The 21,590-nt window shown below is 50.3% G+C and overlaps 1 protein-coding gene across 1 annotated transcript in view; it reads left to right on the top strand.

Annotated features, from left to right (window-relative positions):
• WNT3A (Wnt family member 3A) overlaps positions 1 to 21,590 on the top strand; it is a 46,622-nt gene that overhangs the window by 6,447 nt on the left and 18,585 nt on the right. The window contains exon 2 of the mRNA XM_060092650.1: positions 12,265 to 12,506. Coding sequence (XP_059948633.1) covers positions 12,265 to 12,506 — 242 coding nt within the window. The remainder of the gene's footprint in view (positions 1 to 12,264; positions 12,507 to 21,590) is intronic.

Here is a 21,590-nt window from a genome sequence, read left to right as displayed (position 1 = left end):
CCCAACACCAGGGACCCAGGTCTTGGGACCCCTCCCCATGGGCCCTCCCATCGCCAAAGGTGCTCCAGCTCCCGGGGAGGGGTCTTCCAGGCCGGAGAGCGAGAGAGCATGGAGGCATGTGGGCTTTTCTCAGAGACGCCATAGTGGGTAGAAAGAGAAGGCAGAACCCGGAGGGCTTTGGGGCAGGTGAGCACCCTTGGGGGAGTCTGGGTCCTGTAAGCCTCCTGAACAGCTCCAGCCAGAAAGGACAGAGCCTGCCCATCAAGCTGGGCAGCCATCAACCCGCCGGGCAACCAGCCGCACTCAAGGCCTCTGGTCTCAGGACAGCAACTTGGTCCAGCTGTGGAGAGGCCCTGACCTTAGAAAACAGCAATTTGGGATAGGACAGGCACTCTGGAATCCTCATGTGTCACCAAGGGGAAGACCCATGAGACCAACCAGGGTCCTCCTCAGCAGAGGCCCTGCAGGCAGAGTGCAGAACAGGGGCCCCCAGATGAGGACTGAGCAGAGATCTGTGCCTTCGAAGGACAAGAGAAGATGTGGCCTTGCTCTCTGGGAGTGGCCCCTCATGGCCCAGACATGGGAGGCTGTGCATGAGGAGTGGCAGGGTCCAGAGAGGGTGGCTAGCGGGGCTGGGAACACAGAGCACTTCCTGGAGAGGTGGCCCCGGATGACGTATGGACAGAAGGTGCCCCAGCCCCGCCAAGGTGTGAAGGAACCTGCCCTCCCCATTGCTCACTTCCCCTCCAGGAGCCTCCGATAGAATGTGGTCCACCACCTCCTTGGACAGATGGAGAAACTGAGGCCCAGGAAGGAAAGGGCAAAAACAGTTAATTCAGTGAATAATACAGCTGGTGACCACACCCTGCCCTCCAGGCCCAGCCAAGCTGTCCTCTCCCCAGAACCCCTCTCTCTTTGAGAATTGCTGTGAAGTCCCAGCTCTCCCTCCAAGATGCGCACAGCCATAGGCAAAGGGCAGAGCTGTGCCCACAGTGCACGGGCACCCTGTGTTTGCCGGTCTTGCAAAAAGAAATCAAACCAGGACTCAGGAAAACTAAGAGCCTATGACTCCGTTGAGATCTGCCAGGTAACGGTGCACAGGCACTTAGCCTCTCCGATTGAGGATCCACCCCCAGAGGAGCCAGGCAGGGGCGGGCAGAGAGGGGGCCTGCTCCAAGTCCTGCCTTTGCCCCCAGCCTCTGTCCACGAGAAGAGGCTTCTGTCCTCTGGTTTAGCGGCACATTTACGGTAAAATCCGCTTGAGTGAAGGCCATCAGCTCAGGTTGGGGCAAAGCTGGCCCAGGCTGGGTCCTGAGTGGCCTCCTTCCCCTGCATGTCACAGCCAGCGCCTTTGCTCTATCTTGAGTAAGACTGTCTGGCAAGGCGCCTGGCCTTTCAACAGTGCAACAGTGCAGTCCTCAACAGGAGCGAACGAGGGAGGAGGGAGAAAAACCATTAGTGCTTTCAGGAGGCATGCGTGGCTCACGTGGTCCCAGCCACAGGCTGGAACCGGAGTCTAGGAGCCACTTTGCAAACTGCACATGTGGTTGCTTTGGGTTGAAGATGATACCCCCACCCAGAAAAAAAGTATTACCAAAAAATTAACCAACAACAGAATTCACAAAAACCTGGGGGAAAAAAAGTTCATCGTCTTACCAACTTAATACAGGCATTTTCCTCACTTTAGGTTCTTATTTCATTCACACATTTTTCATAATCATAATAACAGTGCGCAGAGAAGATCGTGGTCTGTTTTTTAAGGTATACCATCTCCTGTTAAACATTTCGCATTTGTGGGACCTTCTCGGCGATGGTGCTCGCAGCTACTCAGGCCTGTGGTGTGAGTGTGCTGTCATCTGCTTGCCTGACCATTGGCCCTTTCTGCTGTATGGATGGCCCTGCAAGGAGGATCTCTCCAGAGTTGGAATTTGGGGTAAAGGCTCAGGGCTCAGAGGGGGGTCCTCCCATATCTGCGCAGGGAAGTGTGCATTCAGTTTGGGACGATCTGGTTTTTAGGGGCCTTCGGGACATCGGATGTGACATCCACTTGAGCATTTAAAATTCTAGCTCCCAGCCCGGGGGCTGCTGAGGGTGGGGGTGGGGGTGTTTCTTGGGCTGCCATCCTGCACTTCAGGGTTGGCAGCAACAAGGGAAATGGAACAAATTCCTCGTAGGGTGAATTGTGGTGGCCAAGTGCAGGGTGAAGGAAATGGGTGCAGTGAGGGCAGGCTTGCCTTTTGGCCTCTGCCCGCAGGCTGGGCAGGGCCTTCATGCCCCTGTGGCTCCCAGGCCCCCAGGACCACCGCCCCAAGGCAAGGGCAGGACACCCCTCTCCTGCCTGGCTTTCCCTGAGGCCACAGGACACAGCTTTTGCCCATTAGGGCAGGGCCAACGACCCCCGAGGTCACTGTTGGTAGAACATCCTGCATTGGCGATGGCCGTGAGGAGGAGGAGATGCATGGTGATCGCGAGGCAAGGTCAGGACCTCACGATGACCCAGTACATGGGCCCGAGGGTAAAGGAGGGGTGACTGATGATGGGGTTCCCACACCCAGCGCTCACCTGAACACCACCATCCCTCCTGTGAGTGGCCCTAAGTCAGGCCCATCTCCATCTGGTCCCCAGTTTGCACACTTGTCAAGCATGTGAGAGGCTGAGGGGGAGATTGGAAAATTAACCTGAAGCCCCAGACACCCAGGTGAGAGCTCAGAGTGGGTTCCTGGGAGGTTAATGAGGCCTGGTCCACGCTTGTTACCCCCTCCGGAGAACCCCTCTCAGCAACACTGGACAGAAGACCATGCGTTTGCCTCCTCAGGGTTTGGAAACGGGCGGTCCATGCCCTGCCTCAACAGCCCCCTTCCCACCACAACACTTCTGGAATGTTCACTATTGCTGCTTCCTTCGTCTGTCACCACCTTGCTCTTTTTAGGATCTTCACCACCTCCGGAAGAGAGATGTGGGGTCCGGCCCCTGCTTATTGCTGGCTCTGGGACACTGGGCTGGAGGGAAGCAAGTGGCCAGCCCCATGCAGACAGATGGGGCTGTGGAGGGCGGGGGCTCACGTCCTGGCCCCACTCCTGAGCCTGGCTGAGCACGCTCTCCCCTGCCTCTATAATGGACTGCGTGTTCTCAGAGAGCAGCACTGGAAGTTTCTGGAAACCTTGGGATTCAGAAGCAGAAACCAAAGGAAAACCTTGACTGCCAGACCAAAGGGTTTGGACTTGAAGCCTTGGGAGGCTCCCTGGACTCAAAGTCCCAGGACTCAAAGCTTGGCTTACCTTCAGTGATCCCAGAATTGGTGGTTTTCAAACACCAGCAAGCATCAGAACCCCCTGAAGGGCCTGTCAAAACAGGGCACTAGCCCCGAGTTTCTGATTCAGCAGGTCTCGGGGGGCACCGCCTTGGAACTTGCATTTCTGACAGGTTCTGTGGTGCACCTGTTGCCTGCCCAGGGGCCACCTTAAGACGACCCACCTCTCACCCAGCTACCTGGTATGATAGCTGGGGAAACCAAGGTGCTAAGGGTCCAAAGCAACAGGCAAAGCTGACCAGCCAGGGGACAGATTGGGGCCACCACACACATCGCCCTTCAGTGATAGTTCTGTGTTGGAAACAGGGTCATATTGAATCAGGGAGACCAATAGTGTTCTGTGTCTTTGGGTTTAGTGGTGTCTGTGTGCGATTTGTTTATTAATATGATGTTTATCTTACTCTCTGTCATGGATTGCATGTTCATGTTCCCCCAGATTTATATGTTGAACCCCTGACACCCAATGTGATGGTGTTAGGAGGTGGGGCCTTTGGGAGGGGATTAGGGTCAGATGAGGTCATGAAGGTGGAGCCCCCAGGATGGAAATAGTGTCCTTAACAGAAGAGGAGAAGGGCTTCCCTGGTGGCGCAGTGGTTGAGTGTCCGCCTGCCGATGCAGGGGACGCGGGTTCGTGCCCTGGTCCAGGAAGATCCCACATGCCGCAGAGCGGCTGGGCCCGTGAGCCATGGCCACTGGGCCTGCGTGTCCGGAGCCTGTGCTCTGCAATGAGAGAGGCCACAACAGTGAGAGGCCCGTGTACCGCAAAAAAAAAAAAAAAAAAAAAAAAAAAGAAGAGGAGAAGACATTAGAGTTCTCTGCCATGTGAGGACACAGAGACAAGGAGGCCATCTGTGAACCAGGAACCCTTCGCCAGAACCCCACCATGCCTGCACCCTCATCTCAGACTTCCAGCCTCCAGGGCCGTGAGAAATGAATGTGTGTTGTTTCAGCCATCCTATCTGTACTCTTTGCTGTGGTGGCCCACACTGACCAAGATAATTGTTCATAAATGTTATCTTGTATGTACTGGTATTTAATACATTTTAAGGGCATAATAGCATATTAGAAAGGGGGAGCCTTGGGAAGCCAACCTGCCAAAACCCCATCCTGCCATGTTAACTCGCTGACGTTGGTCAGGTGTCTTCCTCTAGCCCCAACTTCTTGGTCCAAGAGATTCCCCAGGGTTCCACCTACCAGGTTGTGTAGGTTGGAGAGAGCCATATAGTGGGCAAGGCCAGAGCCAGGACCACACAGGTGATGGTGATGGAGCAGGTAGACCAGTTAAGTAGTTAGGCAGTGGCTAATGGCAGGTGGTGGCAGAAGTGATGTCAGGGGCTTTGAAGGAGGAAGTAACCAGCCTCCAAGAGAGAGGCACTGGTCCCTGAGGAGGAGTGGTGCTGGGGACACAAGCAGAGGAGGGGGAGGGAGGGAAGAGCTGTCTAAAGGCTGCGGTAACCAGCCCTTGAAGGTGGCAGACCCTTGGGCTACACATGGAGGGGCCACCTCCTTGCAAGGTTCAGTTCCTTCTGGCCCGAGCAGCTTGGAGGGTGAGAGAAAAGAGGCAGCGTGAGCAGAGGAGGGAGACGGGGGATATTCAGCCTTCGCTGCATGACAGATGACCAGAGTTATGGCTTCAAACATTACCTGTGCATTCACAGAGTTCACAGCTCTGCGGGTCGGAAGTCTGCGCAGCTTGTCTGGGTTCCCTGTTCAGGGTCTCTAGAGGCCAAAATCAAAGTGTTGACCAGTCTGGGGAAGAATGTGCTCCCAACCTCACCCAGCTGCCAAATTCTGGTCCTTGCAGTCCGCATGTACTTGCGGTTATCTGCCAAGGGTGGTTCTCAGCTCCTCGAGGCCACTTTCTGGTCCTAGAACGCAGCGCCTTCATCTCAGTGCCAGCACCAGCTTCAGACGCTGCTGATGTCTCCAACTTCTGCTACCAGCTGGAGGCTCTGCTTTGAAAGCATGCGTGTGGATAGATCAACTCAGCTTGGCGGCCCTGATGTGTGTCTGCTGTCCACTGCAGGTCCTGCACACATAGCAAGAGTGATCTGTCTATATGAAGAGCTCTGGACAGGAAGGTGGGCACTCTTGGTGCCACATCAGCATCTGGGCTTGGTGGGTGGGAGAGCAGGAGAGCAGCCACCTCCTTCCAGGGGTGCATAGCCACCCTCGGTCCCATCCCCTCAAACCACATTCCCTCCCAAATGCTCCTTAGATGTCCCCCTCTGGATGCCAGGCCCCTGGGACAAGAAAATGACATCTTTATTTGTACCCACCACCGACAGCAGTTGAACTCACCTTCAATTATGAATGGAGGTGACAAACTGCAGCAGCATTTGTGGCTTCTGAGATGCTATCACCAGGAGAAAGCAGATACTTTCGTCTCAGGTGACAGTTTGTTCAGAGATTACAAAATGCCATTGAGCTCTCAGCCCATCATGTAGGCTCAGTAAAGAAACACACAGCCCCGAATCACCAGCTTGCTCCCTGTTGTAACCCTATGTCCGTCTGCTTGTTGTCTTGTAACTGTTTCTTTCTTCTCCACTTGGTCTGGGATGATGACTTGACTGTAGTGCAGAGTTTGTGTCAGCCAAACCTGCTTCCCCTAGTGGTCACATCTTACCTAATTATCAGGAGGGAGACCACGCTCGTGCACAGCCAAACACAGGCTGACTTCACCGGTCTCTCCATGGATGCCCTTTCTCTGTCCCAGGATCTGACTCGGGAGCCCAGGTCGCATTTGGTGTCATTGCATTTTATGCGCTCTGAGAACTTGGGGAGACATAGAACACCAAGATGGTGGTGCCCTGTAGGCGCAGCACTTTCCAGTTTACAACATTCCTCTCCCGCTAAGCTGTCTCTGGCGAGACCCTTAGACAGGACAGTACGTGGTTATCCCTGGCGTCTGGGGCCCAGAGTCCTGGTGGATGCTGCTCCCCACCATCCTGTCCAGCCCCCAGCCCCAAGCCAGTGTACCCTCCACTTCCTCCTGGAAGGGCATGGGAGGAAGGAGTTACAGATCTTGGTTTTCCAAGTATTAATTGCCTGGGGGCAACTACCTTCTTCTCAGATTAGAAATTTGAATGCTGGGGGTGGTAAGGAGATACCATATGTCCAGTTTGGAATTTTTTCCAGCTTTATGGAGATATAATTGACATAGAACATCGTGTAAGGTTAAGGTGTACAATGTAATTATTTGATGTATTTACATGTAATAGTGATGTATGTGTTGCAAAATGATTACCACAATAAGGTTAGTGAACACAATTTGGATCTTTAATATGAACTTTTTATGAACCAATTTATCCTTCAAGGCCCAGCAAGATTCAGTGACCTGAGTTGGGCCCCCTTGACCCTTCCTTGCCCACTTTCTCCCACACACTGGGCCCTCCTGTGTCTGACAGGACCACCCCCCCCACACAACTTTCTGCCCTCCTTGGGCAGGGTCTGCATCACCCAGGTCCTCTTCGTTGCCCAGCTCTGGAACAGAGGAAACTTTCTAGAAATAATTTGAGGAACTAAAGGGGCCATCAGGTCCAGAGTGGGTGGGAGAGGGATCCAGTCAGGCTTGGTGGAGGCCAGACCAGCTGGAGTGGCATCTGGGCTGGGAGCCGGCTGCCAGTACTCTGGCCTTGCTCGCGGAGGTGGTCATACGGGGCCTGACTGGGAGGAGGTCTGGGAGGATACAGGGGTAGGGGAGCTGACTCAGCACCCCAACCTTGGAATGAGCCTGGGTAGAAGCTGTGAACTTGAGAGTCCCACTCTGCTTTCCCTGGAGCTGCAGCGCGGCGGCGTGAAGAGAGGTGGGGAGGGGCCGAGGTGGGAGCAGGCTCTATGCTTTCTGTGGGTGGTGGTGGGGTTCTGGCGATGGGCAACTCAACCCCCACTCAGAATGGGTCCTGGCCTCTGGCGTCTGGCAGGGGGACCAGCACCTCGGGACTGGTGCGGACCGAGAGAGACTGAGTCTTCTTTCTCTTTCTGTCTGAATTGAGTGACCCCTTCTTTTTCCACTTGTTCTGAGTCTCTGAGTACCTTCAGCCAGTATAAAGACATCAACTGAGTGGATTTGCCTTCTGACGGACCCTCTTCGTCCCTTCTCCAGTTCGAGCCAGGCTGCCGGCAACAGAAGAGAAGGAGGGAACCCCCATGAACCTCAGGAGCCAGCCTCTTCAGAAAGGCTCCATGACCAGAGCCATGAAGGTCAAACCTTACCCTAATGTTCCATCAGGAAATGTTCAAACCTCCAGAAAAGATGCAGGATGTCAACAGAGAACATCTATGTACCCACAGCTCCCAGTTTACCTGACCCAGTGGATTCCATACCTAAGCATCCCCCTGTCCACCCACTTATTCATCTCATGTTTTATGTGCCCTCAATCCACTCTTTCCCTGAACACTTCGGCTGGCTCATCGTTAACTAGAGTTCAACATTTGTTTACAAATCACATCCCACGTGGAGCATCAAAATGTGGCACAGATGGATGTGAAGTACCCTGGCTCATGGGGTGGAAGAGCCACGGTCTGTCAGGGAAGCCTCGCCTGGAGTGACAGCTCATCCCTGCTTCCAAATGGAAACGCCTAGTCGCAGGCAAACTGGGACAGTTGGTCCCAGCCCCACCTCACCTGCCAGCCTCTGAGGCACCTCTGCTGGGGCTCCTGTGTGCTCCAGGGAACATAGGTTGAAAACCACTAGCCTGGCCTCCACAGTCACGTCTCTGGCCTGGCACTCCGTCAAGGCCTCCAGGACTGGCCACAGCAGCCCTTGGCTTGCCTGAGGCAGAAGGAGCCTGGTGAGTGACCAACCAGGCTAGCCAGAGATGGACTCTGAGCTATGGGAGGTGCCATAGAAGCTGCTGAAGGATCCTGAGCCAGAGTCCTGATTCTCCCCCAATCCAGCTCCTGCCCCGTGTTCCACCTGCTGTCTTCACAAGGCTACTCAGTTCCCATGACCCTTCCCCATGAGCCTCTCCACTCTTTACAGAAGATGTCATCCCAAACTCTTGTGCTGCCAGTTCCACGTTACATCCTGTCAATGCCGACTGGAGTGAGGGAATAATGCTGGGCAAAGGTGGGAGGCAGGGAAATTCAGGGTCACTGTGAGGGGTACCACATGGTGGAAACAGCTGACCTCAGCCAAGGGCAGTCGGAGGCCAGCCACATGTGCCAATATAGGCAGAGTGGTCACTGGGGCCGGGATGGGATGCGTCAGTGGGTGGAGGGGTGTAGGAACTGGCTGGAGTAAGTTGGGTAGGAAGTGGAGGTGATGCTTTCTGAAGGGGGACTGGGGCCCAGGGAGTTTTGCCCTGATTTACAGGTGGGAGGTTCTCCACGAAAGTATGGGCTGAGGGTGGCAGCGGGCACACAAGTTAGACACAGCCTACCTCCCCCGCTGCCCACCACCAACCCGACCTGGACATCTGACCTCAGACTGGAGTGGGCAGAGCTGGCCCGTCTTCTCCACCCTGAAATCCTCACCCTGCCCACTGGGTGCCTCCAAGAGCAGACTGCTGACCTTGGCCTGCATGCCACCACTCGGTCCAAGGGCCAGCTTCCCTCCCATCCTCCCATCCTCCCATCCATGCATTCAGCCTGTGCTGGTCCATCAGGAAGCTAAGCACCTAGGCCAGCCCAGGGGTCCCGGAGAAGCAGCAGAGCAGCCCCTGTGGTCTCCACTCAGAGCCATCTGTGCAGGACAGGGTGCAGGAGAGCAGGGCTCAGATCACAAAATACTTCCTAGAGAGGAAAGACCTCACAGCTGGGTGAAAGCAGAGGGCTGGCCTTTCTGAAAACCTTGGGGTCCCAGACTGTGGGGTGGATGTGAGAGAGAGCTGGGGAGGGTCAGGCCTGGCCGGGCACCCAGCACCCAATAGGCTCTGCAGGTAGTGAAGGAGCAAGCAAGGGAATGAGCCAGCCCCACAGTTGAATGCCACTCGGGAATACAGACTCAGGCAGCGGCATGGGGACGTCCGTGATATCTGGCATGAGGTCATGGCTGGTTTTTGGCTCATCAAGTCATGAGGATGGACAGGATGGGGAGTGTGCCAGGGAGAGGGGTCAGATATTGGAGCATGGATGTGGGAGGGACCCAGGAGGCCAGGACTCTCTAGTCTGGAGGCTTTGGGCCTTCCCCAGGAACGGGGACTCTAGGGCTGGCCACCCATTAAAAGAAGGCTCACCTCCACTTAAACACCTGACTTCAAGTTGTCATGGACAGTCCCTGGGGAAAGACAGGTTTTAATTCTTGAGAGATGCACTTGATCAGGAAGGGAGAGCAAGCAGAGGACGAGGGCTGCATGGTTGCCCAGAAATGGTGGGCAGGAGGGCACGGGATGAGAGGATACCATACATGGAAACCCTGTGTTCAGGACTTCAAGGAGAAGTTGCCCTCTCCCAACCAGCTAACTGAATACAGAACTACTTAAATGCTGCCGAGGCGAGGCGTAGAGGGTGGCCCTCACACAGAAGGGCAGGGGGACTGTGGGGGACACCAGGGACTCCCTGTGGCCATGGAGATGCACGGGACGAAGCCCCACGTCAGCTGAGAGATGGGTGGAGACAGGAAGTGTGCGGGGACGCTGGTGTGACAGGAGCAGGGAGCTCACAGGGTGTGAGAGGAGCGAGCTGGACAGATCCAGATTCTAACAGGACTGTGCAGTGAGGAAATGTTCTCTCTGGGTCATCTCCAGGTACTGAAGGGCGTGGGTTTTGTGCCTTAAGGCAAGGCAGCCTCTGAAGATTTTGAAGACGAAGAGGGAAAGATGTTAGGATATGATGTGTATTTCCAGAGGGTAGGTTTGTTTCTCTGAGAGACAGTGATCCTGTTTCCTACCATTCTCACCGCAGCTGAATGGAACTGGGTTAGACTCAGAGTAGGACTTACTGAAAGTCAGCATCATAGTGCAGGTGTGTGGCTTGCTGAGGGACACAGAAACCTTTGTCTCACCTTCTCAGGGGGTGCTTAGCCCTCCCAGGGGAGAGGAGGTGCCAAACAAGAGGAACCTCTGGGGGGGCAGCTGAAACGTTTATAAAGCTGCCATTGCCTTGGTTTCCCCACCAAACAAAGGAAGGGGAAACAGACATTTCCACCTGGATCCCACCAGAGAAAGCTACCAGATAAGCAGGAAGCATCCTGCCAGGCAGAGGGGCCACTCTGGGCCTGGGACACACCATACCAGACACCCCATAGGGAGGAGGAGACACAGCTCCCTGAGGAGGAGGAGAGAGCACAGAGGCCAAAGACCTGGGTGAGCATGGGCAGCATCTGCACCTCTCTGTGCCCAGAGAGTCCACAGATCTCTGGGGACTAGGTAAGAAGGCACAGAATGCTGTTTCCCTGGAACCACCCCACTCCCAGTCGCCCTCCTAGATCCGTGGAGCCTCCCATGCTTTGGTCTTCTCCTATCACCCTACGGGTCTTCATAGCCCCTTCCAAGAGCTGAAGAGCCTTTGTGATATCAGTGGTTGATGGGGGGCAGGCTTCCACAGCCGGCCCTGAAGAGTAGCACTGGCCGCACAGTCATTCACATGGAACATCCACCCAGGGGTGAAGGAAGCACTGAGACGCAGAGGAATCAAGCAGAGCCCTGCCAGCAAGAGCCCATCAACCCACTACAAAGACAGATGCATCCACAGGTGACAGGACTGTGGGTCCTCCGTCGGGATGGGCAGATATAACAACATGTCACCATGGGATTGGAGAAGCTCTTTCCCCTCTGCCCCAAAAAGGACCTGGTGGTTCTTCCTCTTAAATCAAGGTGTAATCACATATAGTAAAATGACCCCATTTCAATCAGTTTTGACACATAAACACATGTGTAACCAACACCTCCATCAAACACAGAGCGCTTCCTTCACCCTAGACCAGTACGATCCAGTAGAACTTTCCACAGTGACTGAAATATCTAACCATCCAGTGTGGTAGCCACAGGCCATGTGTAGCTGGTGTGACCGAGAAACCACATTTTTCTCTCATTTATTGTCATTTTGCTTCATTTAAATTACATAGGCATGTGTGGTGAGTGGGGACAATTTTGCAAAGCACAGACTGAGAAACATTCTCTCACGCTGCCTTCAGGTCAGGCCAGTCTTCCCTATGAATGAGGAAACTACCCTGATCTCTGTCCCCATCCACAGTGTTGTCTGGCCTTGGTCTCCATCAGAGGAATCGTGGTCACCCACAATGTGTCAGGCCTCTCTTCAGCAACCTGCCAGGGAGATCCCTGCCCTTTGCATCAGTAGTCCACTCCTCTCTGTTTCCAAGGAGAATGCCACTGCAAGAGTAAACACTGTCTGTTCATCCACGCTTCTATGGATGCCTATTTGGGTGGTTTCCAAGTTTTTCTCTGATGATCACAGCCCTGCGAATATTCTTGAGCACATCTTATTGTGGACATATGCTTTTATATCTGTTGGGTAAATAGCCAAAAGCTGGCTGGCATGGTCGGTATGAGTTCAGCTGTGATTTTCACGCATATGATTTAGCCACGGCTGTACCCCGTCTCACCGCTGCTCCGGAAGTGGTCCTCCTCCTCCCACCGCAGACCCAGCCGCTCCTCCCTGTGCTGACCCGGCATCACACTGTGTCCCTGAGTTCCGCCCTCTGAGCTCCTGAACAGTTTCAGGGCGCTACTGTCTCCACCCCAACAGAACGGGGGACGCCTGCAGTTGCGCAGAGAAGCAGGCAGGCCTCCACCACTTCCTTGATTTACTTTCTGTCAGTCCATGTGCCCATGGTGATGTTTTGTGCTGAGTCTCAGGTACAGGATAGGGACAGGCTTCCTGCATGGTAGAAGCACACCTTGCCCTGGAATGCACAAGTGTTCGGAAGGAAAGGGCCTGTGTGCATCCTCCAAAGAAGGTTCACACTAAGGCAAGCCTGGCTCCTGCTCCTGTTTCATGGGCCAGCAGTGCACCCCCCTTACTAACCAGACCCCCTTGTCCTCCTCCCCCAGGTCCCTGGCTGTCGGGCCCCAGTACTCATCCCTGGGGACACAGCCCATCCTCTGCGCCAGCATCCCAGGCCTGGTACCCAAGCAGCTGCGTTTCTGCCGGAACTACGTGGAGATCATGCCCAGTGTGGCAGAGGGCATCAAGATCAGCATCCAGGAGTGCCAACACCAGTTCCGTGGCCGCCGGTGGAATTGCACCACCGTCAACAACAGCCTGGCCATCTTTGGCCCCGTGCTGGACAAAGGTACACGTGGCACCCGTCATGGCTTTTCAGGCAGAGGTGGCAGCCCAGGGATGTGTGTGCAGCAGGGTCCAAGCCAGCTTCCCCCTCAGTGAGGGTGGGCACAAGCCACTACATTTCCCTCTGCCTTCATGTCTCACCTATGCTCAAGTGTGGGAACAGCACTTCCAGCAGGGGGGCAGTGCTGCACAGACCTCATTACTGTAAGCATCTCCCATGTGGGTCCTTTCCAACGCTCACCCACTCTGGAGGGTGCTCCTGACACTGGGAAGGATATAAGATCATGCAGAGTTTCCTCCTGCTTCCCCCTTCCCAAAAGCAATTACGTAGTTCCACGGGGACAAGATTAACCATTGCAGGTTTCCTGCAGGAGCCAGGACTTCAAGCAGGTCTTAGAGAGAAAATATAAAAACAAACAAAAAACACAGAAAGGGAGAGGGTTGGAGATGACAGAGGCACACAGCAGAAGTTATTCAGGGTCATGGAGCCAGGGGTTTATTTTGGGAAGGAGAGGAAGATCAGGAGCACTGGGTATTGGTTAACTTATGGTGAAGAGCAAACTTTCAGAAAACCCAGTAGTTTAAACAATAATAATCATGTGTTATATGTCCCAACATCTGCAGATGTAGGCAGATGCAGTAGGCAGGGCTGGTCTCTGCACCTCTGCTGGTCCTCATTTCTCTTACATATCTGGTGGCCAATGCTGAGGTCAGCAGGAACACCCACAAGTAGCCTCTTCACGTGACCTGGGTTCCCTTAAATATAGTGGACAGGCCCTCCAGCAAGTGGGGGGAGAGGGAGGGAGAGAGAAGAAGAGAGAGAAAGAGGGAGAAAAGCTTCTTTCACTGAGCAAAATGTTTTCAAGATTTACCCACTGTAGCATGTTTCAGCACTTTATTCCTTTTTATGGCTGAATTATATTCTCTTGTGTGGATGGATCACCTTCTGTTTTTCCATTCATCTGTTGATGGACACTTGAATTGTTTCCAACCTTTTTTGGTTATTGTGAATAATGTTGATATGAGCACTTTTTACAAGTATCTGTTTGAATACCTGTTTTCAATTCTTCTGGGTATACTCCTAGAAGTTGAATTGCTCAGTCATATAGTAATTCTGTGTTTTGAGGAATTACCAAACTGTTTTCCACAGCAGCTGCACCATTTTATATCCCCACCAGCAGCACATGAGGGTTCCAGTTTCTCCACATCTTTGGCAATGTTTGTTATTCTTTGTCTGTTTTTTCCTTTAGCCCTCCCAGTGGAAGCGAAGTGATGTCTCATTGTAATTTTTAGTTGCACATCCCTGATGGCTAATGATGTTGAGCATCTTTTCATGGGCTTGTTGGACATCTGAATGTCTTCTTTGGAGAAATGTCTATGCAAGTCCTTTGCCCAGTTTTTAATTGGGTTGTTTGTCTTTTTGTTGTTGAGTTGTCAGAGTTCTTTATATATTCTAGACACTAGATACTTATCAGAAATACAATTTGCAAATATTTTCTCCCTTGTATAGATTGTCTTTTCAGTTTTGTGACAGTGTCCTTTGATGCACAGAAGTTATAAATTTTGGTGAGATTCAATTTACCTATTTAGGTGTCATATCAAAGTAAGCATTGCCTAATCTAAGGTTACTAAGACTTACACCTGTGTTTTCTTCTAAGAGTTTTACAGTTTTACTTCTTACACTTAGGTCTTTGATCTGTTTTTAGTTATTTTTTGTATATGGTGAGAGGTAAGGGTCCAGCTTCATTCTTTTGCACGTGGGAAACCAGTTATTTCAGCACCATCTGTTCCAAAGACTAGTCTTTCCCCCATTGAATGGTCCTGGCACTCTTGTCAAAAATCAATTGCCCATAGATGTCTGGGTTTATTTCTGGACTTTCAATTCCATTCCATTTGTCGATATGCCTGTCATTCTGCCAATATCACACTATTATGTTTTCTGTAGTTTTGTAGCATGTTTTAGAGTTGGGAAGTATAAGTCCTCCAACTTAATTTTTGTTTTACAAGATTGTTTTGGCTTTTTGGGGATCCCTTGTAATTCCATATGAATTTTAGAATGTTTTTTCCATTTCTGAAAAAAAGGCAGTGGGAATTTGTTTTTTAACATCTTTATTGGAGTATAATTGCTTTACAATGGTGTGTTAGTTTCTGCTTTATAACAAAGTGAATCAGCTGTACATATACATATATCCCCATATCTCTTCCCTCTTGCATCTCCCTCCCTCCCATCCTCCCTATCCCACCCCTCTAGGTGGTCACAAAGCACTGAGCTGATCTCCCTGTGCTATGCAGCTGCTTCCCACTAGCTATCAGTTTTACATTTGGTAGTGTATATATGTCCGCACCACTCTCTCACTTTTCTATGGAGATTGCATTGAATCTTTGAGAAGTATTGCCATCTTAACAGTATTAAGTCCTCTAATCCATGAACATGGGATGTCTTCCACTTATTTAGATCTTCCTTAATTTTTCAGCAGTATTTTGTAGTTTTTAGTGAACAAGTCTTGTACATCTTTGGTTAATGCATTCCTAAGCATTTTTATTCTTTTTGATGCTATTATAAATGAAATATTGTTTTATTAATTTCCTTTTCACATTTTTCACTGATTATGTATAGAAGTACAATTGATTTTTGTGTTTTGATCCTGTATTCTGCAAATTTGCTTAAGTTTTTCATTAGCTCTAAGAGTTTTGTGTGGATTCTTTAGGATCTCATGATGACATCATGAGATCATGTCATCTGTGAATAGAAACATTTTTGCTTCTTCCTTTCCAATTTGGAATCCTTTTATTTCTTTTTCTTGCGTAATTGCTCTGGCTAGCACTTTCAGTACTATGTTGAATAGGAGCGGTGAGAGTGGGCACCCCTTGTCTTCTTCCTGATCTCAGGGGGAAAGCTTTCAGTCTCTCATCATTGAATATATGATGTTAGCTGTGGGATTTTCATAACTGCCCTTTATCAGGTTGAGGAAATTCCCTTCTATTCCTAATCTGTTGAGTGTTTGTATCATGAAAAGGGTGTTAGATTACATCAACTGCTTTTTCTGAATCAATTAAGATGATCACGTGGTTTCACCTTCATTCTATTAATGTGGCGTATTATTATTGGTTGATTTTCATCCATTGCATTCTTGGGATAAACCCCTCTTGGTCATAGTATATAATCCTTCTAATATGCTGGAGGATTTAGTTTGCAAGTATTTTTTTGAGGACTTTTGCATCAATATTCATAAGGAATATTAGCCTGTAGTTTCTTTTCTTGTAGTGCCTTTGTCTGGTTTTGGTATCAGGATAATGCTGACCTCATAGAATGAGGTAGGAAGTGTCCCCTCCTTTTCCATTTTTTTGTAACAGTTTGAGAATGATTGGTGTTGACTCCACTTTAAGTGTTTGGTACAATTCACCAGTGAAGTTCTTCTTTGCTGGGAGGTTTTTCATTTCTAATTCAATCTCTTTACTTGTTATAGGTCTGTTCAGATTTTCTATTTCTTCTTGAGTCAGTTTTGGTAGTTTGTGTATTTCTAGGACTTTCTCCATTTCATCTAGGTTAGTCCTTCATTTTTGAAAGATAGTTTTGCCAGATGTAGAATTCTTGGTTGACAGTGTTTTCCTTTCATCACTTTAAATATATCATCCCACTGCCTTCTGGCCTCATTGGTCTCTGATGAGAAATTGACTGTTAGTCTTATTGAGGATCCTTTTTACATGATGAATAACTTCTTTCCTGCTGCTTTCAAGATTCTGTCTTTGTCTCTACCATTTGATAGTTTGATTAAAATGTCTCAGTGTGAAGCTCTCTATGTTTATCCAACTTGAAGTTTGTTGAGCTTCTTGGGAGTATCTTGAGTGTTCGAGGCTTTTTTTAAATCAAATTTAGAACTTTTGACCATTATTTCTTTAAATATATTCTTCCTGCTCCTTTCTCTCTATTGTCTTCTTCTGGGACTCCCACAATGTGTTTGTTGCTACATTTGATGTTGTCCCACAAGTCTGTTCATTTTTCTTCATTCTTTTTTCTTCCTTCTCCTCAGACTGTATAATTTCAGTTAAACTATCTTCAAGTTCACTGATTCTTTCTTTTGCCTGCTCAACTCTGTTGAAAACTTCAAGTGAACATTTCATTTCAGTTATTGTACTTTTCAGCTCCACAAATTTTATTTGGATTCTGTTTATAATTTCTGGCTCTTTATTGACAGTCTCTCTTTGTTGAGACATTTTCCTCCTGGTTTCCTTTATCTCTTTGAGAACATTTAGGACAGTTGATTTAGAGTCATTTTCTAGTATGTTCAGTATTTGTGCTTCCTCAGAGATAGTTTCTGTTAATTTAATTTTCTTTTTCCTATGGATGGGCCATACTTTCTTGTTTCTTTGCATGCCTAGTAATTTTTTGCTGAAATGTGTAGTTTTTGAATATTATAATATGGTAACTCAGGAAATTAGATTCTTCTTCCTCTTCAGGGTCTGTTGTTGTTGTTACTATGGGTTGTTGTTGCTTGATTGTTTAGTGCCTTCTCTAAACTATTTTTAATTACTGCATTCTATGTCTTGTGTGGTTCTCTGAAGTCTGTTTCTTTAGCTTAGAGTCAGCTAGTGGTTTCACAGAGATTTCCTTAATATCCTGGGATAACAACAACAACAAGAAAAAGGCCCCCACTCTGCCATTTTGCTGATGCCACTTTGTATCATCTTTTGAGACCTAACCTTAAAGGCTGAGCAGTGCCACATTCTGTTGGTCAAGGCAGTTACAAAGGCCCACCCAGATTTTAGGGTAGGGGACACAGACTCCACCCTTGATAGCATGTTAAGGTCACCTTGGGAAATGAGCATTAAGGATGGGACATTCATTGGTATGGCCACCTATGGAACTGCCATCCAATCTAGGATGGGCCAATAGAGATTTGATGGCTGAGATGGGTCCCCAGGGGCCACAGCTGAACATGCTGTCAGTAGCGAGAGTAGGCCACAGAAGACACAAGAAGAGAGGATGCCAAAGGAAGGCTACTAGGACAGAGGTAGGGCGGGTCACATCAGCAAAGATCTGCTGGGGGCCCTGTAGTCCCAAGGGGCATTGGTGACAGGATGGCCAAGGCCATGTACCACCTCTTCCACACACCTGATTTCCTATGTTGTAAAGGGCAGCCCCATCCTTCTGTTACTTGGAGTCACCCACGATTCCTCTCCGTTGCAAGTCCCATCAGCAGTACCTTCAGAGTCATTCCTGAATCCAACCATTTACCACCAAGCCCAGCCACCCTGACACCCTGCATGATCAAAGTGGCTCCTATACAACTGCTCAGTCCCATTCCCAATGTCCCTGAGGCCAAAAGAGCTGTGTCAAGCACACCCCTCCTTCACTTGGGCCCTCCAGGGCTCCCAGCTCTCTCGAATCCTCTGGCCCAGCTGCCTCTTCTCCCTCCTCCTCTTCATCCTCGCTGTGCCCCTCTCCAGCCCCACTGGCCTCTTGGCTGCCTCCCAAACACTGAGTACAGTTCTATCTCCACCTTTGTTTTTGCATATCCCTCTGCCATTGCTCTTCTCTCTGCCTTGTGTGTGATTCCCTGCCCATTTCTCTCAGTCTCCTTCTAAATGCCACCTTGTCTCCTGTGTCATGTAGCATCCCCCATGCTGACCCTCTCTATCCCCATCACCCAATATCACATCTTGCTCCCCGTTGTCCTCAGTCCTTTACCATCACATCTATCAACCACCCCATGAGTACTGTGAGGCCCACCCCAGCTGCCGTGTCTGTCTTGCCAGCACGTGGCCTGTACGTATGGGAGGAACAAATGGCCTTGCTCAGACCTGGCAGCCAGAATGCAGAGGAAGGAAGAACAAAAGATGTCTGGGAGGAAGACACGCCAGGCCCTGAGACTGCTGGCATACTGTGGGCAGAGGTCCTGAGAGTGCAACTGAGCATTGCATTAAGGGCAGGTGGGGCCTGGTGGTGTTTGTTCAAGGGGTCAGGACTCTCCAACATCAGGCAGTCATGGTCATGCCCCTCAAGGTTGGTCTGTATTCTCTAGGGGCAGGAAGGGGCAGGGGAGAGTCATGCCATGTGACCTTGACCAGCAAGTCAGCTCACTTCCTGGAGCATTAGCGTCCCCATCTATAAAATGGGAGAATAATTGCCACTCGGCCAACTTCACAGAGCTACTGGCTGGAGTAATTACACAGCAGCTCCTGCGGGGATGGCCACTGACATGTGTGGGAGAAGTTAGGGCCACAGGGTGATGTGACACATTGAGTGTGGGGGCATGTGTGTGTGAGTGTGTGCGTGTGTGTGTGCATGCATATACATGTGCATGATTGTGTGTGTGGTGCCTGTGCATGTAGGGTCATCTGTGGGTTGTGTGTGTGCGTGTGTATGCATGTGTACGAGTGTGTACCTGTGTGTTTGAACACGTATGTGTTCACGTTTGTGCATGTGCATATTTGTGTGTAGTACACGTGTGCATTTATGTACGTGTGTGTGTGGTGTGTAGTGTGTGTGTGGTGCAAGGTCCCATGCTGTGCCATGGTCAGGGAGGTATGCCCATCCATTTCACCGTGCCCGGGAGGGCCCAGACAGGATCATAGTGCCATCTGGGTTCCTGGCTCCAGAGCCTGATGGGGGTGTCTAGGGTTCCCACTTTCCTAAGTAAGAAGAAACGTCAGGGATTTCGGGAAAAAGGCAGAAGCCTGTACACCTGAAACAGCTGCCGTCCTGGTGGTGGAGGCAGGCTGTGTCAGGTGGGGTCAGGCCCCACCTGGAAGCCAGAGAAGGAAATGTGGATTTATTTCTGGGCTCTCTTCTACCCCATTGGTTCACATGTCTGTCCTATGCCCAGGCCACACTGTCTTGACTTCTGTGGCCCTGCAGTAAGTTTGAAAACAGGGAAGTGTGAGTCCTCCAACTATGTTCTGCTTTTCCAAGCTTGTTTCAGCTTTTTGGGGCTCCTAATAGGGATTTTAGGATCAGGTCATCAATTTCTGCAAAAAAAAAAAAAAAAAAACACTTGGTTTTTTAGAAATTGCATTGAATCTGCAGGTCACTGAGAGGAATATTGCCATCTTAACAATTTGAAGTCTTCTGATTCATAAACATGGAATGTCTTTCCATTGATTTAAGTCTTTAACGTCTTTCAATGACATTTTGCAGTTTTTAGCATACAAATCTTCTATTTATTCCTAAGCATTTTTTTCTTTTTGATGCTATTATAAATGGAACTGTTTTCTTAATCTCATTTTTGCATTGTTCATTGCTAGTGTATAGCAACATGGTTGATTTTCAAATATTGATCTCATACTCTATAACCTTGCTGAAGGTTTATCAATTCTAATAGATGTTTCATGCATTCCTTAGAATTTTCATGTCATTTGCTAATAGAGACAGTTTTCTCCTGTCTGGACACTATTTATTTATTTTTTTCTTGCTCAGTTGCCCTGGCTGGAGCCTCCAGGAAATGGTGAATAGCAGTGAGCAGAGCAGGTGCCCCTGATTTCTTCCTGATCTTAGAGGAACAGCTTTCGGGGCCCATTCTGTTCTTAAAATTTAAAGATCTAGGCATGAGGATCATCCTTCAGAAAAATAAACAGACAAAAGGGGAGAGTTTTGATATAATGTCTCTTGATTCTTTGAATTTTTTCTGAGTTACCTGTGCCAAAAATCTCACAGTGATATATTATCAAAAAGTTTTAAAAATTTGTCAGCTCATCATTCAATTGGGTCCTCTTTCATTCTGAAACAAGAAATTGGAAACACCTGATTTACACAGAGCTTGGTGTCCCAGTCTTTATAGATGGTGCCAGGGCTGCACATGTGCCAGGAAAACTGGGAGTCTCTTCATGGGTCAAGTGGGAGATGGGTGGTCCTAGAAGGGGAGGCGGGAGAAGAAGCAACAATGCCAGCGAGCTTGCCTTGGAATCGCCCGTGCTGACCTACGCACCCCTAGGGATATGTGAACCTGCCTTGGAGACCCCTGGGGCACAGCATCACCCTCACAGGCCCACAGGCTTCGTCCCTTTTCTGCACATTCAGACATAGGATCCTGTCATGCTCAGCTCCAAACCCGCAGTCTTCCAGCTATGGTCAAACACACAAGCACCTTAGTCAGGACAGCTGTGGAGGCCCTGAGGCCTGCCTCTTGACCCCTGCCCATACTCCCTTCTGGGTTACCCACAGCAGCCATGGTCCCTCCCAGGAGACTTTTCCAACATCGCCATTGTAGATGGACCTTCCCTGCCAGTCCAGAGCTGCCTGCACCTGCCCCTCACTGGACTCCACAGTCTGAAATGGGATCAGTCTTTGTGGGCCCCATTTTTGCAATCCTCATCCTCTCCACATCCTTCTTATCTTTGGCTCTCAGCCCACAGGAACTACCTGGGGGACAGCTCCTGGCCTCCAGAGCAGCTCCTAGTTTCCTGCCTCCAACCTCAACATCACTCTCCAGGGACAAAAGCTGAGCCCTGCAGCGTGATCTCAGGTCTGGTGTGGGGCCCCCTGCCATGCGCAGCAGGTTCACACAGCAGGCACATAGGGCAGTACCAAGGTTTGCTCTGGCACAGAATGGGTGCTTTATAAGGATGCGTTGAGCGAGTGACTGAAGGATGAGCACATATGCCTGAGGGTGCCCACATGGGCAGGTTTCCCTGGGGAGGGGGGCGTCTGAGCTGGATCTTAAAGGGTTTTCTCTCTTTCTTTAAAACATGTATACAGTGCTTTTGGAGCCGTGTGTGAAGTGTTTTACACACAGCAGTAAACTGAATCCTAGCACCCATCTCATGAGCCGGCACTATGGTTACAAGTTAAAGAAACTGAGGCACAAAGAAGGGGCTGGGCCAGGACTCCTAAGAATGTGCCAGCCTGTGGTGGAGGGGAGGGTGTCTGTAGGGGCTCTCCAGGTGAGAACAGGCCCTGCAGGTACCCAGGGCCTGCCCCAAGGAACAGACAAGTCACTAGCTTCTGGGCTGGGGGCCAGGGAGTTCTCCCTCTTCCTCTGCACTCCCTCACTTCCTTGAAAGCCTCTCAAGGGGAACCAAGACTCCAGCAGGCCTCTGGGACCCTCATGTGGCCTTGGTGTCCCAGTCCCTCTGCCCCCATATCCACCCT

This window comes from Mesoplodon densirostris, chromosome 3, assembly GCF_025265405.1.
Source record: "Mesoplodon densirostris isolate mMesDen1 chromosome 3, mMesDen1 primary haplotype, whole genome shotgun sequence".
NCBI classification, from domain to species: Eukaryota; Metazoa; Chordata; class Mammalia; order Artiodactyla; family Ziphiidae; genus Mesoplodon; species Mesoplodon densirostris.
The sequence above is the reverse complement of the archived record's forward strand: the minus strand, read 5'-3'. Positions and strand labels throughout refer to the sequence as shown.